This window comes from Hibiscus syriacus, unplaced genomic scaffold (genome assembly GCF_006381635.1).
Source record: "Hibiscus syriacus cultivar Baekdansim isolate YM2019G1 unplaced genomic scaffold, ASM638163v2 tig00002840_pilon, whole genome shotgun sequence".
NCBI lineage: Eukaryota > Viridiplantae > Streptophyta > Magnoliopsida > Malvales > Malvaceae > Hibiscus > Hibiscus syriacus.
In genome coordinates, this window is record NW_024061947.1 from 8,721,999 (window position 1) to 8,742,078 (window position 20,080).

Sequence of the window (20,080 nt, forward strand, 5' to 3'; positions counted from 1 at the left end):
GTTATAATTATAGTTATAACTGTACATATAAATAATATAATGAATAATTAATAATTGGGATTTGTTCAGACAAACACTAAAATTATTAAATCTACCCAACTAATATAAAACAATTACTGTAAAATTCGATAAAGTTAAATGATCAGAATTACTACAAAATTATCACTGAAAGCGGTAAATAATTGAGACTTCAGCTGGTATCAAAGATTAATTGATGAAACAATACAACCCTTTTAGTGATCAATAAATAAACCTCTCCAATAAATAAATAAAAAGACTGATCGCAATCGACATTACTCCAACAACAAAAAGAAAAGCTTGAGCCAATTCAATTGCCCCTGCTCTATAAGGTTAATTAAAAAAGAAACCCTAGCTGTGCACATTTACAAACAGTAAAACCAAATGTATCTACAACTAACTCCCCCAGTCTCAAAAACACTCGAGATCTATCAATCTTCTACTGTCTGAATCTCACCCATCATAATCCGGTTGCTGACCACATTGAATCCCAGAACAGCCGGACTCACCTTCTTTCCTTTCTTCCCTTTCTTCTTCCCTCCCCCCTTCAAAGACCCATCTGGGCAGATTCCGACATCTTGGTCAATATCCATAATGCTTGTATTGCCGTCATGTCGCCTTTTAAAAGCATTCTCAAGCACATCAGCAGGTAGCAATTCCTTGTAGTTGAGAAATTTTTCAATGAACTCGTGATTCGGATCAAATGATCCAAGGTTCTCTACAAGAAGTATCTCAGCCTCGGATCTAGATTGCTTCAAACAAAATTCCAAGAAACTTGTATCTGGCAAAAAGAATAAGAGAGATACAAGATTTAAAATCAACCGAGTATTAACCAGCATCATATCTAGCAGAACTATAATTATAGTTTCAGAGAGCTTGGACAAGCAATGATCAAAAGGAAATCATCTTAGGCTTGATAAGAGAAGCTGAAATCAAAATTTATATGATCAGTACTTTACCAACATCGTTTCCTACACATAGGCATACCTTTTGTTCCAACAAGCCTAGCACATTCGCTCTCACACCAATCTCTGAAATCCATCGCCTCTGCATGATAGTTGAATGCAATATGATGTTAAGTCTTCCAAGGTAGTAAAATTCATATTGAGACATTCATCTTACTAGAATGACTTACCAGAATGCTTGGTCAACATATCTCTTTTCCCCTTGAGGGAGGACTGAGCAGAGGCAGGAGAGGATGACGGAGTACGCTCAATAGTCCTGCCACCTACTGACTTTTGCCGACTTAATGACCCACTTGCATTTCCTTTAGTAGGTATGCTTTTTGTTCCCCAGCTGCCCACATTTGCTAGGACTGGGAAATCACCTCTGTTTACCCAAAAAAAATCATATATTCAATTAGTGATTAACTTTTTTCCTTCCTTCAGTTTGCATATTAAGTCAGCGACTGAGCAAGGATAAACTTTTTTGCTTCTGCAGTTTGCATGGAGGCAAGAACCAATATAAAGTCTAGTATTCGATAGTATCAAAAATGGAAAAAAGAATTCCCATACAAACTCCAATAGCTTCGATAATTATTTTTAAGATGAAGTGATAATTTCAATTTTCCTTTTATCAGAAGAAAGACACCCTCCAGCTGTGGTACTTAGCTGCTCTGTATAACATGGTTCTTTAGAGCAGGCTAGGAAGCAGTTGAAATGACAAGAACCCAACTTTCCAACCCACTCAGTATAGCAAGGCAGGAAATGCTAAACAAAAGTAGAAAAAATAGTGTATTACTTTTTTTCTTTTTGGCAAAGGGGGAAGGGTGAGTAGGGTAAGAGAACATACTGTTTTGTTTCTTGCTTTGTCTGATCACTCGGACCCCAGAATAGATCATCATCTCCTTTATGTTTTGACTGAGATGCATGAGAATTTATCTGGACTGGAGATGCAGTTACCGACCATGATGAAACACCCACGGGAGTTGACGGATTTGGTTGAGATTTATGAGTTGTTATCGGATTCGTGGGCTGGGCAGTGGTATTCCTATTCTGCTCCTTTTGGATGTCCCTTAATGATGTGGGTTTGAGAAGTTTCTTAGAATCAGCAGACCATGCTGGAGCAGGAGAAGGGTTAACTGCCTCCTCTTTCCAAGGAACAAATCTCCCAAAGAAGGACCTGAGGGAATTGAAGGCAATACTTCCTTATCCAGCGGTGCTGGACGGGATCCTTTGCCTTTCTCAACAGTATTTGCACCAACAAGAAGGGTGTCAACAGTACTAAGAGGAACTGAAACTTTTGCTCCTGTTCCCTTTGCTTTGGCAGACTTTTTTCGGCTCTTTTTAGTTTCTTTAGCCTCGATAAAATTGTCATCATCAATAGGTTCCACATTTGTAGTAGTAACATTGGCAGATGTACAATCAGTGCCAGGAGCATCTGCATCCCTTTCCCTGGATTTTGCCAAAACTTCTTCTGCCAGCAGGTCATGCAATGGGCTCTGTTTACTCACTGGCTTTAAAGAACTCTCAGTGAACACAGTAGCTAACACAGCTAAATCTGCATCTCTTTGAGTGTCACTAGAAACTTTGGGTTCTAAACTAGACACAACCCCAGCCCACGGAGTTGACAAATTGATAGAATTCACAGAAGTAACCTGTGATATTGCCATCACTGTTTGAGCCTTCCTCTGTTCTTCCTGTTGGATTTCCAATAATGACTTTGGCTTGAAACCAGGAGCAGGTTTCCAAGCATGTATGGACGGCTGTACAATTGGGTTCTGCACTGGGAAAGAACCGGAAAGTCGGGACTCATCCTTTAGTTCTTTGGTTTCATCGTCAACCGCCACAATGTTAGCACCTGGAGAACTTTTAGCATAGTGAGAATCCATTGGGGAAATACCTGAGTTGTTCTCTTTTATCATTCCAGGAGACATCACATCAATATTATGTGCAGCACTGTTAGTGTCACCAACAACTTGCGCTTCAGTTTCAGATGGTTTCATTTGCACTGAAGAGGAAGGCTTGGAAAGTCCCTTTGCAAGGTCAGACTGTGATTTACCAGCCTTTTGCTTTCTAGACTTCTTTCCAGAAGTTTTTCTTACTTCATCAGCTTCAGCGTTCTTATATTCTCTCACTACAGAAGGCTGCTCATTGCTTTTCTCTCTTTGAACTTGCAGTTCATCGATAGAAGCAGTAGGTTGAACATCCTCACTAGGTGTGTCAGTTTTACATGTTCTAGCAGTAGCAGTTTCATTGTGTTCCAAGGTTCCACAACTTGCATCATTCACAACGGGTACAGCTGGTACAGTTTCATCTACCTTCTGAGCAAAGCCCCATGTCGGCTCCAAAGTAAGAGCATGGCAGTTTGAAGCAAGACGTGGCTCTTGCACAAGGGAAGTCTCCTGAGAGGATAAGTTAACTTCCAATGAGGGTGAGCTTTCAATGATTGTTGTCACTGGTAAAGATTGTTTGATGCTATTAACCAGTTCTGGTGCATTGGTCCCCAAGCTGTTCTCACAATGTGTACTACTGAGCATCTCATGAGATAGAAGAACAGGCCGAGATCCAGAACTAACAGCATCTCTCATATCTCTGGAGACTCGTGGAGGCAGATTCATTAAGTTAGAAGCATGTTCATCTACGGTGCCTGGGATCATCGAACCAGTCTCAAGAATATCTAGTGATGACGGCTGAAGTCGACTGGGATCCATGGATGAATTCCCTGTTGGTATTGTAGTCTGTAGGTTTCCATAAGAGGGTTCACCAAATAGCTCCTGGGATTGATGTCCTTGCAAAACCAGTGAGAGCAATTGTTGTTGCCGTAGCAACTTTTTCTGTTCCTCCTGTCTCTGTTGCTGCTTAAGCAACATGATCTTTTCAAGCAGTAACATCTGTTGTGTTTGTTGTACTGGCGTCTGGGGTAGCTGCAGCATTAAATACTGCTGCTGCAACATATTTAACAGTTGGGAGTCTTGAGGAAATGTTGACGAGAAAAAATTTTCAGGTTTTAAGATGCCAGATGGATTATCCACAGGTTGAAGTAAATTATTCAACCAAGGTTGGGTCGGTGTTTGCAGCCTCTGTTGCTGGATCCCAAAGGGTGCTTGGGTAGGAAAATTTTGAGCATGATTTATCTCAATCTTTTCTTGAAGAGGATCCAAAGCACCCTGTGCAGGGAAATTCAACCAACCACCTACACTATTATTTACCCCAGGAGCAGACCTGCCAGGTAATCCTTGGAGGATGGACATCAAATCAGCAGCTTGCGAATGAGGTGGCTGAAGAGTGCTATCAGTCAATGATGCGAGGAGTTTTGCATGTGCTGCAGGTGATTCAGAGATGATGTCTGGTTTTGATACCAAAGATGCAGCATCTCTCCCTGGCCAATGAGGGTAGGGTTTTGGGATTGAACTCTGCCGTTCCAGAGTCATTCTCTTGCCCAAGGGATACAGATCACTCCCATTTTCTGTTCCAGATACCAGAATGCTACCAGGATTATTTGAAAGATATCCTTGCAGACCCAATGCAAAGCCATACAAGACATTAGGCAGGCAATTTGATATTTATGAATTAGAACCCTAGAATTACCTTCAGAATTCAGCAAGTAAATACTGTGTGCTATAATAAATAAACGTATGAATCTGTGTGTAAAAACCAACCTTGGGATGAATTGTTCATGCCACCGGACATGAGTGACTCCAGAAACCTATTTTCAGCTTCTGTTGCAGGCCTTGGCTCATTTCTGATCATATCAATATCACTTGCACCAGAATGAACTTTCCCGAGGCTACTAGAATTTTGCCTGCTTGACAAATCTGAGAATTCACCCTGCTTTGGCACACCAAATCCAGGTGGCGGCTGGGCTTTAGCTCTTAAGTGGGGCATTACATCACCAAGTAAGGAAAATGGTGAGTCCTCCGGTGCACCTGCAAGCCGAACTTCCAAATCTATCCCAAAATATCCTGCCTCAAACCAACCTATGATATCAATCCCAGAAAAAGGCCCTTGAATTTCACCTTGAGGATCTTTGTAGTGAAGGACAAGCTCCTCCGGAGCAGGCAGCTTCCTAGACTCGGGTTCCCCTTCCAAAACAACGGATGACTGTCTCTTAAGGATAGAATCCTCACTGGATTGCCAATTTCCTCCATCTCTAGAATAGGATGAATTTGTCACATTACTTTCTTGTTGGTTAATTATATCTTTCCGTGGTTGTGACCAGCTCATGTCGGGGGTTATTGACCTGACATCATTTGGAATCTCCTTCCAGTCCTGTTTGATTATAGATGATTGTTCTCCCAATGAAGAGGCTCGCCACACGGTGCAAGGATTAACAGAGTTAGTGACTAGTATACTTGATTCCCTACTTAAGGGAAGCTCTTCATCCCTTCTGTAAGGACCCCTATTCTCCACAGCTGCAATAATATAAATGAATAGAGATCACTTCTCATAGTAAAAGAACTGAGAGACAAGAAAGGAAAGCAATGACATAAATCTACAGAATACAATGCAGTGTGGTGAATGTAAAACAACAGAAAAGTTGGAATTCAAAGAGAGCAAACTCCAGATCCTGAAAACTAGACAACCAATCCAATGGACGCACAAATGTAATCCACAATTATTAATTATATCCTTCCACATAAAAACTCAAATAGCCCTTAACCCCAAGACAAACATATTCAAGTTGGTTATCTGAGTCATCTTTTTGTTCCAACCCATGTAGTAGGGATTCTTTTGTTTCTTATTCTTAAAAAGTAGCAGTAATTGTTTAAAACACGTATCCATGAAATAATTTCTCATATGGTTCAAAAACTTCAATTGAGAATACCTCAGATCCAAAGAAATAATTGAAAGATGGTTTCCAGAGTTGTTACCAAATACAAGCTAAATGGTTTAAGTAATTATACCTTCCGATTTGAATTTAGTATCTGGGTTTCCCTTCAGCTTTTCAAGCTGTGAATAACTGTTATTTAGAATGTCAGAACTTTCCTCTTTAGAATCATCAACATCAGGTGGTAAATCTTCTCTACTTCCTGCATAAATATGTTCCAGCAAAACTTAGACACTCCTTCGACATATAAACAAACTTACAATAGAATACATCTTGAATTTTTTGAATACCAATTTTGTTTCGTCTTGAATGAGTAAACTCAGTAGAGTTCATGATGGCAGTCCCATCTTTAGGCATCAATGGAGCACCACTATTTGTTATGTCCCCTTTGTTAATTCCATTTAGAACAAGCTATCAAAGAAGCAATAAAATCAACAGTGGGTTCTAAATCAAGGTTTACCATCATATACATAAAAATTAAATAATAAAAATAACATAGTACCATTTCATCAGGGTTAGGAGCACAAAGAGCTAGAGGATCCAATGGTTCATTATGTGTAAGTGAAGGCACCGATACAAGCTCTTCTATGAGTTTTTGGTAAACTCTCATGTTAGTCCTCATATATAAGTCTAGCAATTTTTTCCTACTATATCTTAAAGGGGATGGCTCCACACGGTCAATATCACCCTTTTCAGATATGATTCCCAAATTTTGATGATGGGAAGGTATACTAGCCCCTGGGTTTCCACCAGAACTTCCCCTTGCATGGCCAGCAGAAAATGTTGAAGGGTGACTTTCACCACGTCCCCGGCCATAAGAAAACAAGGGAGCCTGTTTGCTTGGAGTTAGTGTGGGGTGATGAGGAGGCTCACCCCTTCCTCGACTTTGAGAAGAGGAGGATCTCCATGGCCGAAAGTAGTCACCCTCCCTCACATCCTTTCCATGACTGGAAAGATGAGACAACCCTTTGTCAAGAGGCATATCACCATCTCTTCCGGAGTCAGCCCACTTCTCTCGTGACCTTTCATTGTTTTTAACATCAGGCCCCCAGCGTGTGTTCCATTTGCTCTCACGCTTTTGATCATAGTTCGAATCCCTGTTACCTGAATCGGTCCACCGCTCGGTGGGTGCACGGCGTGCTTCTCCAAATTGTTTCGAAGGCAAGTCTGCCCATCGATCCATCCTGCGAGTGTCACCGAGCACTTTATCACCATCCCTCCAGTGATCTTTGCGCACAGATGAATGTGTGTCTCGTTCTTCATCACGCCAGCGTTCTCGCAGACCAGTTTCCATATCAAGTAAGGATGGCCTAAAAACATCCTTCTTTGGGTATCAAGCATCCCCTCATCATTTCCCAGTGGCTTCACGACTTCGGAACGATCTCCGTTAGCTGTACACGAAGCAGGACGATTTTCCTGTATGGATGATTGAAGCTTAAGAAGGACAGAATCTAAGACAGTAAGAATATCAAACAGAAGATTTAACTAATTCTTTAGATGAGAATAGTATGTAAATAGAACACTGGAGAACACACACATACAACATGAGACCCATCTATAAATGAATAATAACACCATGGGTCAAATAACAGATAGCTTACGCAACAACAATAATAACATACCATAGTTCCTATTCCAGGCTTACTCTCCCCAGGCTTTGAAAGAAGCCATTGTGGTGAAAGCGGAATAGGATTGTCAGATCCTTGAACATCTACATTAAACAAACAGAAACATCAATTAGAGACAGGCATATATTCAAGCAAATATTTAAAATCAAAATGCTTAGTCCGATACAATGATGGTGAAAAATAGGTACACTAGAAACTATTCAAGCCCTAATTTTGTTGAAAGAAAAGAAAAACTTCTCTGAGAAATGATCAAATTTGCCTCTTGAAACTGTCACATTGATTTATCAATGAATAAAGAAAACCAAACAGTCAAACACAACAGAAAAGCACATGCTTTAAGACTAGATATACGTCATTTAGGAAGCTTGTTTGACTTTCAAACGAGGCGTTTCGAACTAAAAGTAAAGCAGAAAAAATCTCAGCAAAACCTGTTGATGAAGCAGCTAAATATGTCAAGATTTACACAATCAATTGTCGATACAAAGCGAAGGGGTCATTTATAAATGGAATAACAATTATGCCATTCTATATAATCAATCCCATAAATTGATAAAATTCTGGCATTTGATAGAATGAAACTGAAGAAATATGGCCAATACTAGTTTTGAGATGAACTTATCAGAAAAAACTGAACAACTTCAGTACATCCCTATCACATCGTACTTTTCCATTTGAAAAAATATATAATTATATATATCAAGTACAGTAAGTCGGAAAGTAAAGTGGGCTGAGCTAGAAGCTCATAGAAAAGAAACCTGAAGGGAAAAAAGGTTCCTTTTCTAGCTGATAAACCAAAAACCCTAACTTCGTAGCAGACAAAAAAAACAGCAACCTCGTAAAAACACTGAATCCATAATAATGCCATCAGATATCAAAACGAAATCAGAAAAGTTGGAAATGACAAGAGTTAGGGTTTTACAAAAAGACGAATAAAATAAGCCGTTAATCCTTAATTCTAGGAGGAGAGACGAGATCGGAGAGGTAAACTACCTTTGGGGATCGGAAGGGGAGGGTTGACGGTGAGGTGGCAGCGGGAATCAGAGGCAGATGAGTGAGCCATGGATGATTGCTGAGAGAGGCGGAGAACCAAATGGTGCTGTTTTTGTTTGTCGCTCGTTTTGTTTTCCCTTTGCTTTGCTTTGGTTGCGTTTTTGAGAGCGGAAATTTAAGTTGGGCGAAAAAAAATATTAGCAAATATGGTAAAAATGTTAAAAAAATAAAGGTTTAATTATAAAATAAATATCCACACTATAGTGTTTTTCACGAATGAGTTCCTAAACTATTTTTTGAATGATCCTGGTGTCTAATGTTAAAAACATTACTACTTTAGGTATTCGGGCCAAAAACGTCGTTAATTTTCTACATTAAGTTACATGTTTCACATTCTAGTAATTTTAAAAAAAATTATTTAAAATCTAAAACTATATTTAAAAAATACATAAAACTTTTGAAATAGCCCCAAAACTTTAAAAAGCTTCATTTCAACTCCTAAACTTACACCTGACCATTGTCTTTTTCTATCGACGAAGCTCCACCCGACCTCACCTCCCCCGACGATTAATACTCCTATGAAATCATGACAGATCGATGGTCAATCGATGTTTTGTACCCGCAAACCCTAAGATGAAAATTGATCCAACATGATTTCAACGGCCAACATGATTTCAACGGCCAACAGCAACAAATACGACGTATGACTAGGAGGATGACATGGAGTATGTCGACGTCGGTGGGTGTGGTAAGAAATGACGGTGGTAGCGGGTTAGAGTTAGGGATTTATGATTTTTAGGAATTTGAGATTTTTGTAATTTAACAGAAATTAGGGATTTTTATAAATATAATAATACTAAAAAATAAATAAATTTTAAAATTATCATGAATGTGACACGTGTCACTTAATAGAGGAAATTAACGACGTTTACGATCCGAGCACTTAAAGTGATAACGTTTGTAATGTTAGACATCGGGATCAGTCAAAAAATAGTTTAGACACATATTCGTTAAAAGCGGTATAATTTAGAATTAAACCAAAAAATAAATAATTTATGAAAATATGAAAGATATGTTTCAGCTTACCTACATTTAGTGAATAGTAAGTAGAAGAAGGTAATTTGTTGTCCGACTATAGTTATTGTTGTATGATACGGGGCTAGACTATCGGTTAGCTGGTCCATGCGACCCTTAGATGCCTCGCTCAGTTGCTCAGCGTCTAAGTTAGTCTAAACTCCTCGGTTAATGTTGTTATAACAATAAGGACGATGGAAAAGTATAAAAAAATGTAAGTAAGCGTGTATGGGGAAATTTTTGGCACGAATACTTGAGTTTATTCACGCAAAACTCTCTATATCTAATAGAGATGGGGAGACCTCCTTTTATAGTGAAGTCCCCTTACATCTCATGACTACTCCTATTCTAACTACAAGTAAAACTCTTTACTTTTGTTGAAACTCTAATATTTGAGTCTTATTCAAACAAAGACTATGTTATTTGGCTTTATTTTCCAAGTAATGATCGGCCTTAGTAAATGGACAAGCCCTAAGTCAGTGTTGGCCTTGGCCCTCAGTACACCCTTGGTGTGCACAGACCTCGGCCATGTGTGCCCTGGATGTGTGTTGCCCTCGCCCTCAAGTGGCCCCCTTTGTGTTTTCATCTCGGTTCTAGGCCATACCCAGTGTGTGTTGGCCCTGTCCTCGAGTGCGTCCCGTTACTTGTTGGCTAGAGCCCTCGGCTCTATATGCACCTTAGTCTGCGGTGGTCACGACCCTAGGCGACCCTTGTTGTTTGATGGTCGTGCTTGTGGGTAGTTTGGAGCGGGCGTGTCTTGACCCTGTTCGGTGATGTATGTATCTTGGTTTAGACGTTACCCTTATGGGCTGCTTGGGTGGTGTCTGTCGCACCCTAGTGGGTGTTAGTCTCGGCACCACAGTAGGAGCAGCCTGCTTTGTGTTGATTGCAGCCCCATAGGTAGTCTATTGTAGGTCGGCCTCACCCATAAGTTTGCGACCTGAACATTCTCCCCTACCTATTTTAGCGACAACCTCATCACTAGGTTTGCTTTATGGCTTTAAAAGTAGTTCCCAAGGTGGTGTTCACATTTTTTGGAGCATTCTTAACATGTTGAATAACTGTTAAGGTCTTGGTCTCATCTTGATCACTTTGTATCAATGGGACACTATCTTGCCATCGGGAATCCATGATGTTCTTGACATTTGCATAGGGAATGATAGATGCTTTGATATGGATAAGGAAGTTCAACCCAATAACAAAATCAAAGTCATCCATGGGGATTATCATGAAGTCTATATTGTTATTCCATCCTCTAATCTTCAATTCTACTTTCTGCGACATTCCAACGATTGGAACTTCTTCAATGTTGACGATCTTGATTGCTTCCTTTGATGGTTCAATTTTGAGTCCAAGATCGTTGGTGACCCTTTCTGATATGAATAAATCGGTTACCCCGGTATCAATGAAGGAAACTCTAAATCGTTTGACAAGATTGATGTTCACGTATATTAACCCTTGCTTCCGGCTTTAATGTTGTGTGACTTGGAGTGGGTAATTTTGTACCCTTTGTGGTACCCTCCCTGGGTGATCCTTTCGTCGCTTGAAACTTACCCTTAGCTTAACACTTGTAATTGAGCTAAGTTTACATACTTCTTCCTCTGAATTGTCGTCTTCTTTGGCAACGGCTGCAAGTTTTTCAGTGTGGGAGCAATCTCTTGCAAAGTGTCATTGCTCATGGCAATTGAAGCAGCGGATCGATTTGATGTCCCCTTCTATTTTAAATTGTTGTGTCGATAGGTTCTGCCTTTTGTAGGCTCCTCATCATCACTTGATAGGCTTTGTTCTTGGCCTTCATCTTGGTTTCTCTTATTAGAACCCTCGACTTTTGATTTGGGAGGCTTGGGTTTCTTAACACCAAGTTCGATGAGGGATTCGACGGTTGTCAAGGCTTTAGACAATTCTTTGACACCCCTTTTTTCCAACTCGTGTTTTGCCCATGGCTTTAATACGTTCATAAAGGTGAAGAACCCGTCCTCTTCGGTTAGACTCGAGACTTGTAGGCTTAACTCGACAAATTTTGAACGTGCTCCCTTAGAAAGCCTTTTTGCCTAAAACACCTTAGTTTTGATCGTGCCTCATTCTCGGCATGATAAGGGTAAAATTGCTCTTTGAACTCAGCTTGGAATTTTGCCCAGGTTCTAATGGTGGTGCCATCTTGTTTCATCTTGGTGCACTTATGTCACCACCATAAGAGTGTTAAATCAGTTAAGTAAACAGAATCAATGTTTATTTTCTCAATATCATTCTCGATGCCCATGGCTTGAAAGTATTGATTAATGTTCCACATAAAATTTTCAACGTCTTTGGCTGACCTAGTCCATTTAAACTTTTCTGGTTTAGAAACTTCGGCTCGACCTTTGGGGGAGTTGGTTAGCATGCTGCCAGCCACGACGACCTTGCACAAGGCCACCTCGGTCTTAAGCTGCTCGATCTCCTTCTTTAGGTTCTTAACCTCGGCCCGGAACCCTGGTTTTTAAGTTTTTCGACCTCTTGTGTTAAGGCCATGATTTGGGCTTCCAAAGTATCATCTTGTTGGGAAATCTTCGCATATAATCCGTTGAGTTCCACTTGCACATCTTTCTGGATGTTCTCCAAAGCTTCAAGCTTCTCGAGATCTAGTGATCCCAACTTCTCAAGATCGATGGATTATAACAGATCCAAAACCTCTTTGGTCTCTCTCGCAGAGTCCTCAAGTCTGGAGATCTTACTTTGGAGCAATGCGAGCATGACCTTCGACGTTCCTCACTTCTTATTTGTGTCATGAGTCTCAATGCCCTCAAATGTTACTGCCTCGCCACGTTATAAAGCCATCTTGTCTAGTCACGAACTTGGCTTTGAAACCACTTGACACGGGGCTAGATTGTCGGCTAGTTGGACCGTGCAGCCCTTAGATGCCTGTAATACCCCAACCCGTATCCAACCCGGATACGAATCCGAAGTGTCACATTGACCTTTTAAAACATGTACTTATATAAAATAGTGAGTAATTTAAAACTTTTATAACATATAAATGACTAATTTACATAAAAGACATTTTCATTATTACAAAACCAATCAGAGCGTGTATATTTCACTTTATTTATTTACATATAACTATTCGAAACATTTATAAAATTGTTCATAGATTAAACAATATATTCTTTTGAAAACATGCCAACTAGAACTTTATATACTAAAATACATATTATTCACATCTTTTCTGATCTGACCTTTAGTAAGGAGAACTGACTTGTCTTGCTCCACATTGCTCTTTACTCTTCCCGAAACCTACGTGTAAATCACTTACACGCTAAGTCAAAGACTTAGTGAGGCATATAAACATATAAGGTAAACGGTAACTAATAATCATACCTAAACAATTACTACTATCATTTATACCACTCATACTTTTACATGTAACAAATATATGCATACATATATGTCATTATCATTCATATCTCTTATCTCATGTTCCTATGATCTCTTATGTCCATATCATATAACATATACCATAACCAATTGCACATATACATATCATGTCATGTAAACTATATATATATACTATCATTAATTCCTTTCATCATATGGTCTTATAAGTTACCATTTGTACAATCAATATCACACATGAAATTCCACAAGGAAACAAACATATTATCATATCACTTTATTAATATTATCTATTTAATAGCCCATGATACACATGCGTGAACTAAAGATATGCGAGTACATAGAGGTTGTGCACTAATGTTGTCACCACAGCTCATATAATTGCACCGAAGTGCCACATATAATTGCACCGGAGTGCCGCGTAGAATTGCACCGTAGTGCCATATAATAATGTCCATAAGTACCACATATCATTCCTTAAGAATCATATACATATACTAGGGATCAAGTATGTGTCTCACCAGACTTCACACATGTTCCAAAGAATACATATATGTCCCGAAGGACCACATATCATTCCTTAAGAATCATATACATATGCCAAAGATCAAGTATGTGTCTCACCAAACTTCACACATGTTCCAAAGAATACATATATGTCCCGAAGGACCACATAGACCCTCGACTCTTGGCATGCCAACTATACCCCTAGCTCTCATGACACATAACATGGGCATTATCTTTTATATCCTTTTACATATTCATGTAACCATATCATATATTCATATAAGCTCATGGTTTCATTCACATATACATGTAATCACGTAGTTCATGTTAATTCTCATATGAGTTCATATTCATATAAACATAGGATTCACCCTCATGTATCACATATACTTTCTCTTTTATATGGCTCATAACATTTCTCATGTGTTCATATGACATGTAAATCATTGTCATCTTATCATGTTATCACATAAACATATCATCTTACAATACATACAAAACACATCAATACCTATATTCACATATACCTATCATTTCATTATCCTTATTATTATTCTTATCATCACCATTAATCCCTTTTACTTACCATATTCATATCAATAACACATATACTCATGCACACATATAAATCATAACAAATACATACTTCTATGAATTCATGTTTTTCACTATTGGAAATAGACTTATCACAAGTCTTATTTTTCCTTGAACCTCATATACTAGAGAATATGCACTCACCTTAGCCTTGTTTGCTTTGAATCAATCTTAATCCTTAGATTGTTCTGGAACAAGCTTTATTCTATATCTACATCATAATAATACATTGATACATATCAATATACTAATTGATATCTTCTAAATTATCACTTCTTAGGCTAAAAGAAAAGCCCATTTCATCTTTTAATGAAGGTATGCATCGATGCACTGCACAGTATCGATGCATTCCTATCGGTGCATCGATGCAGTACCTGTGCATCGGAGCATAAAATACATTCGATGTTTGTTTATTACTAGGATGCATCGATGTATGCCTTATGCATCGATGCACCAATTGCATTCGATGTTTTTAGATTAAAAGAGTACATCGATGCACTACCTGTGCATCGATACACCTTCAAACAATTTCTGGGTTTTAACCTTGATGCATCGGTGCACTATGAATATGCATCGATGCACTCTGCCCAGAATCCTCTTTTTGAACCCGAAAATTCATTCTTTTTAGATTAAATCCTTTATATTTCAACCCCTTTCATATTCCTAACTTACATATACATACTTAAACTCATTAAGATTCATTTATCTCATCTTTAACCTTAATATCCTCTCCTCTTTAATAATTTCAAGAATCATACCCTATTTTCCACATGTTTCAAATCTAATTGTAACACTTAATACTTCTTAATTAAGCTGATGACAAGTCAAATTTAGTTTCAAGTTCAACTTCTCAACTTTATTCTGGAAATTCACTCAAGAACTCCAAATCTTTAATCTTCCCTAACTCATTTATCTTTTGATCTTAAGATAACTTAAGCTTTCCTCAAGCTTAAGTATCACCTAAGAATCATAACTCAACTTTTAATTCAACAAAGAACCAACTAATTAAGAAACTCACCTTTTAGTTGGAGCTTCACACACATAGAAGAAATGAGGAGAAGATAATTCTGGAGACATTGTTTTTGGTTTCCTACACTCCCACGTGTAAAATATATATCCCCACTATCACATTTTTAATTCCTTAAATGATCAAATGACCATTTTACCCTTTAGTTCCTTTAATAATTACTAACAACTTTTAGGAAATACTTCCAAATAAATCACTGAACTAATCCATTCTTCTACTTTAGTCACCAAATTCTGAAACTTTACAATTTGGTCATTAACCCATAGTTTGGGATGCTACAAATCTCCCCTCCTTTTAAAAATTCATCCTCGAATTTTCATGCACATCCTGAGAAGAACATATCTTCTAACGTTCTCATGCTGCTTTCTGAACTTAATCTTTTGTATCATCTTTAATAACTTGGTTTTTATCTTTTCAATTATTCGACTACCTTTTACTTTATATCTCCTATCATGTCACTTATCAAATAGACAATAACATTAATTCTTATTACTCAAACTCATAAATCAATCAAATTCCTTGTCAATCTTCAATTATCTTTCAAGAATCACCAAACTTTTATTTCATCCTTACTTGACTGACTCCAAAACTTCCTTAATACATATAAATCTTTATTCATTTCTCTGACTACAACCACTTGACCAAGAAACATAACCTTGAATCTTCATCATAACTGATTAAACATACACTTTGCATAACTAAACAATTTCTCATATTACCTGACATACCTTTCTTACTTCTGGTTAAACTCATAACCTATATCTCAACATAATCTTTATCACATCTAATTCTTTAAACTTCATCCTTTCATTTTCTTCATAAATCAAAATCTTCTTATACACCAATCATATCTTTCTTTCATGTTCACATACTCTATTCCTATCACTTAAACTTATCTCTGATTACCAATCTTTATTATATCTTTATAACTTTACTAATCAACTTCACTTATACAGAACCTCATTCTTATCGTATCTTGCTTGTATTTTCTTCCTTCAAATTTTTGTTTAAAACACATAAATATTTATCTCCTTGCCTATATCATATCTATATGATCAAAATACACAACCACATCCAGATTCGCATCTCATTTGATTAACTTACTTTATGTTTCCTTCAAATCTGATAATTCTAACATACATGTCATTACAGCTAATTGATAACAACTTTTCAATCTAGGGCGTAAGCCCTGATCAAATTAATCATAAACATCATTTCAGTTAAAATCAACCCAGTGTAATTCACTTATTGAACCCATACTCTCATTCATATATAGTATTATGCCTTGTCTCCTTTATTACCTTTCATTTCAATGATTAAAATACATAACCATATCTCAATCCACACCATACATAATTAGCTTACCCTAAAATCATCTTCTAATCCTTTAACTTTAATACACTACTATCTTATAACTCTGTTAGTCAACATCGATTCTTCCAATCTAAAACATAAACATCGAACCATCCATATACATTCTTTGCAGTAGTAATTATTTCAACAATAGTTTACTCAACTAATCAAATAAACATTCAATCTCATACACCATGTCACTTCCATTATTCAAGCTTAACATTCTAACTTCCTTTATTTATAAACTGATCATTGATGTACCCATACTTAAACTCTTCTTATCAATCCTTAGTTTTACTCAAACATTTGAATCCTCACTTCCTTCACTCTATCACTTTACTATAATCACAGTATACAACTGTATCCAGATTCACTTCATATTTGGTTATCATAACCTACCATATCTTGAAATCTTGTAATTTCAATACATTTCATCCCATAATCTTGTTAGCCCACGCTAACTCTTTCCATCTTAAATACAAAAACAGTATCTACCTCACTTGATACATTTAAAATACTTCTTATCCTTCACATTATTTAATTTATAGCAAAACACTTAATCCATTCCTTGGTCTTTATCCATTTATCCTTTTATAATCTGCATTGTCTTATACATAACTAAACCATATCATGTTCTTAATACTCCCATGCTCTTTTATATCAGATATATTTATCCTTAACTATCACTCCTTATCACATTTTCATTACTTTGATAGTCAACTTTACTTGCACAAAACCTTATTCTTTACCATTTGATAACTCCGTAAAAAGACTATTTTAAGGCCTTTTTCACTTAAGTTATTGTTTGTTTAAAAGCTCATTTTAGGCATTTTAGGATCATATAGTTGCATTTGTGGTGGTAGTACTATTTTATTTCTTAATGGTGCTATATGAGAGAAAGGTGCAATTTTTTTAGTGATGTGCAGGAAATAACAAACAAAATAGGCGAGTCGTGAAGTAATGCCGCGGCATCACACGTTGCTAAAGAAGATTGAAATGCCTTGGTATTTCTGGCGTAGAAAATGACAAAAATATACAGTTGTACGTGGACAGCTGGCTCTGCACGTGAAATGATGGCTGTAACAGCCTGCTAGGGGACCACTGACACCTGGAGGATAAGGTTCACATGCAAGGTGTGATTCTAGGGGTATGAGGGGTATTTTGTACCCAACAACCTCATCATTACCCCTAGATATTTTTATTATTTAAGGACACCTCACAAGAGAGAGGGTGTGGAAGAAAAGAGACGCATATTGTAGCAGAAAATCATATTTTTATTTTCCCTTTTCCTTTCTTCTTCCTTGGGTTTTCCTCCATTGATAAAGCTTCAAGGAGTGGCGAGCTAGGCGCCGAGAGGAGCTAGCGAGCTAAGGCGGTTCGTGGTGGCCGAGGAGACCTCCGGTGGCACACGTCGAAGGCTCTTTCTCACTTCCCTTTGCTGTTATTTTTATTTATTTTATTTGTGGGTTGTTGGAACGAATATTTTATGGATTTTTCTATGAATATTTCGAACCCTACCATGAACTAACTTATTTGGTGGTGTTGGTTTAATGGATGTTTTAACTTTATTTAATGGTATATTTAAGTTTATTTTGGTTCTTTATTTGCTTTGTTTATGAATGCTTCACCATCTAGGCTTGTAAGAGGCATGGAAATGTCCATTTCTTAGATGAAGGTTAGGTGTTCGGAAGAATCCTAAGCTAAAAATACTTGTAAGTATTCGGAAGAAACGCAAGGCTAGATCCTCATAAGCAATGGGTTATAGTATTTTCAAGGGGCTTTGAACCGGCCTAGGAATATTATAACCTAATCCCTTAGATCTCGGAAGAGACTAGGATATGATTTCAACGACTAAAAAGGGTGTCTTTATCAATAGGTTAGGCTGTCCAACATCGTTGAGTGAGAGCAGATGCCTTGGCATTCTATTCTGTTAGGTTCATGTGAGAACATTTTAGGAAAGCCCTGTTGAGTAAGTAAAGACCAGATAGCTTAAATATGCCTGAGAGATAAGTTTAGTTCTTAGATCAATCCTACCATTCATTCCATTGAAAGCTTGTCACGTGAGGATTATCTTCTTTTCATTTTATTTATCTTTTATTTACTGTTTTTACCATTTTTCATTGTCTTGACATTTCATCATTTTCAACACTAAACATCTATTCTTGCCACTGCATTTCCATTTGCTACACCATCACACCATCAATCCACATTCACCAGCATACACATATCCATTGTCGTGACATTTGTATATATCAAGACTAACTATACTTAGATATAATAGTGCATTAACTTTACTCAATATCCTTTCAATCCCTGTGGAGACGATACTCACTCATCACTTTATTACTTGAGCGATTGTGTATACTTGCACATTATTTGTGTATAATTTTATAGTACTCGCAATACGCGAACAAGTTTTTGGCGCTATTGCCGGGGATTGGCAATTGATGATGTTGAGTTTAGTTGTTGCACCGTTTTATTTATTTTCTTTGTACATAGTACTTGTTTTGTGTTTACCTTTTTCAGGTGTTACGTTGTTGCATGACAAGTAAAAGACCCAAAGAACCATTATTTCATATAGAACCTGAGGCTCATGTTGTTCAAAATCAAGTGAAGGATCCTGCATTCTAAATGCCACGACAATTCCAAATGCTAGGAATGATGCTCGACCACAAACTATTAAAGATTACTTAGCTCCCACCTTGGATGACCTAAAACCTGCTATTATAGCTCCCAAGATTCAGACAACCCAATTCGAGCTCAAACCGGTTATGTTCGACATGTCGGACTTGATTGGAAAGTTTGGTGGTGCTCCTCATGAGGAAGCAAGGCAACATGTTCAAGAATTTTTGGAGGTCTGTGACTCCTTTCAACAAGAAGGTGTGCATGAAGATGTGCTGAAATTGAAGTTATTTCCATATTCTTTGAAAGATGATGCCAGGGCATGGTTCAATGGATTTCTTCTGGCTCTATAAGGTCTTGGACTGAATTATGCAAAAAAAATTTTGCTACGGCATAATCCACCGAATATGAACAACCATCTTAGGAATGTCATAGCATCTTTTCACCAAGCTGATGACGAGTCAATGCATGAGTGTTGGGACCGCTACAAAGAATTGCTTGTAAATGTACCAACCATGGATTCCACGACTGGACACAAGTCGTGATGTTCTACAATGGAGCCAAGCACCCACGAGGATGATGCTAGATGCCTGGACAAATGGCACTTTGCTTGACAAATCACCTGACGAGGCTTTTGGCATTCTTGATCGAATTGCTAACCATGATTACCAATTTCCCTCTTCAAGGTTTGAAACTCGAAGAAAGGCATCTGGGACATTCAAGTTGGAAGCTAAAGATTCAGTGTCAGCCCAACTCTCTACCATCACCAATATGTTGAAGAATTTGCAACATTCTAATGAGGTGAAATAAGTGAAGGTTGATAGTTTGGCATGTCTGTTATGCCAAGGCAATCACCATGAATGTGAATGCCCGAACAATCAAAAGTCCATCAACTATGTGGGAAACTTCAATGGATGGAGTCAGCATCCCAATTTCTCATGGGAAAATCAAGGAGCTTTTAATATCAGTCATCTCGCTCACAGCAGTATATGGATGAGCCCCCAGCCTTGCGAACGAATATGCCATGGCATAATAAGGGGACAACATCCTCTTAATACAAGTTCTCTAGAGGCCACTATGCAAGACTTTATGGCAACTACAAAGGCTTTATTACAAGATCATGATGCAT

The 20,080-nt window shown here is 37.8% G+C and overlaps 2 protein-coding genes across 2 annotated transcripts; both read right to left on the bottom strand.

Moving 5' to 3' along the window:
• Positions 1-242: 242 nt before the first annotated feature.
• On the bottom strand, positions 243-1,465 carry LOC120152437 (protein ESSENTIAL FOR POTEXVIRUS ACCUMULATION 1-like). The gene is made up of 4 exons (XM_039164658.1): positions 1,443-1,465; positions 1,154-1,347; positions 1,006-1,065; positions 243-799 (listed from the first exon to the last, which is right to left on the bottom strand). Exons 1-4 carry the CDS (start codon positions 1,463-1,465, stop codon positions 450-452), a joined length of 627 nt encoding a protein of 208 aa, XP_039020589.1. The 3' UTR covers positions 243-449.
• Positions 1,466-1,902: 437 nt separating this feature from the next.
• On the bottom strand, positions 1,903-8,536 carry LOC120156759 (protein ESSENTIAL FOR POTEXVIRUS ACCUMULATION 1-like). Its single transcript, XM_039168020.1, has 8 exons — positions 8,406-8,536; positions 7,410-7,498; positions 6,290-7,203; positions 6,078-6,198; positions 5,864-5,989; positions 4,619-5,371; positions 2,401-4,470; positions 1,903-2,367 (listed from the first exon to the last, which is right to left on the bottom strand). Exons 3-8 carry the CDS (start codon positions 7,079-7,081, stop codon positions 2,033-2,035), a joined length of 4,197 nt encoding a protein of 1,398 aa, XP_039023951.1. The 5' UTR covers positions 7,082-7,203; positions 7,410-7,498; positions 8,406-8,536; the 3' UTR covers positions 1,903-2,032.
• Between the last annotated feature and the right edge of the window lie 11,544 nt (positions 8,537-20,080).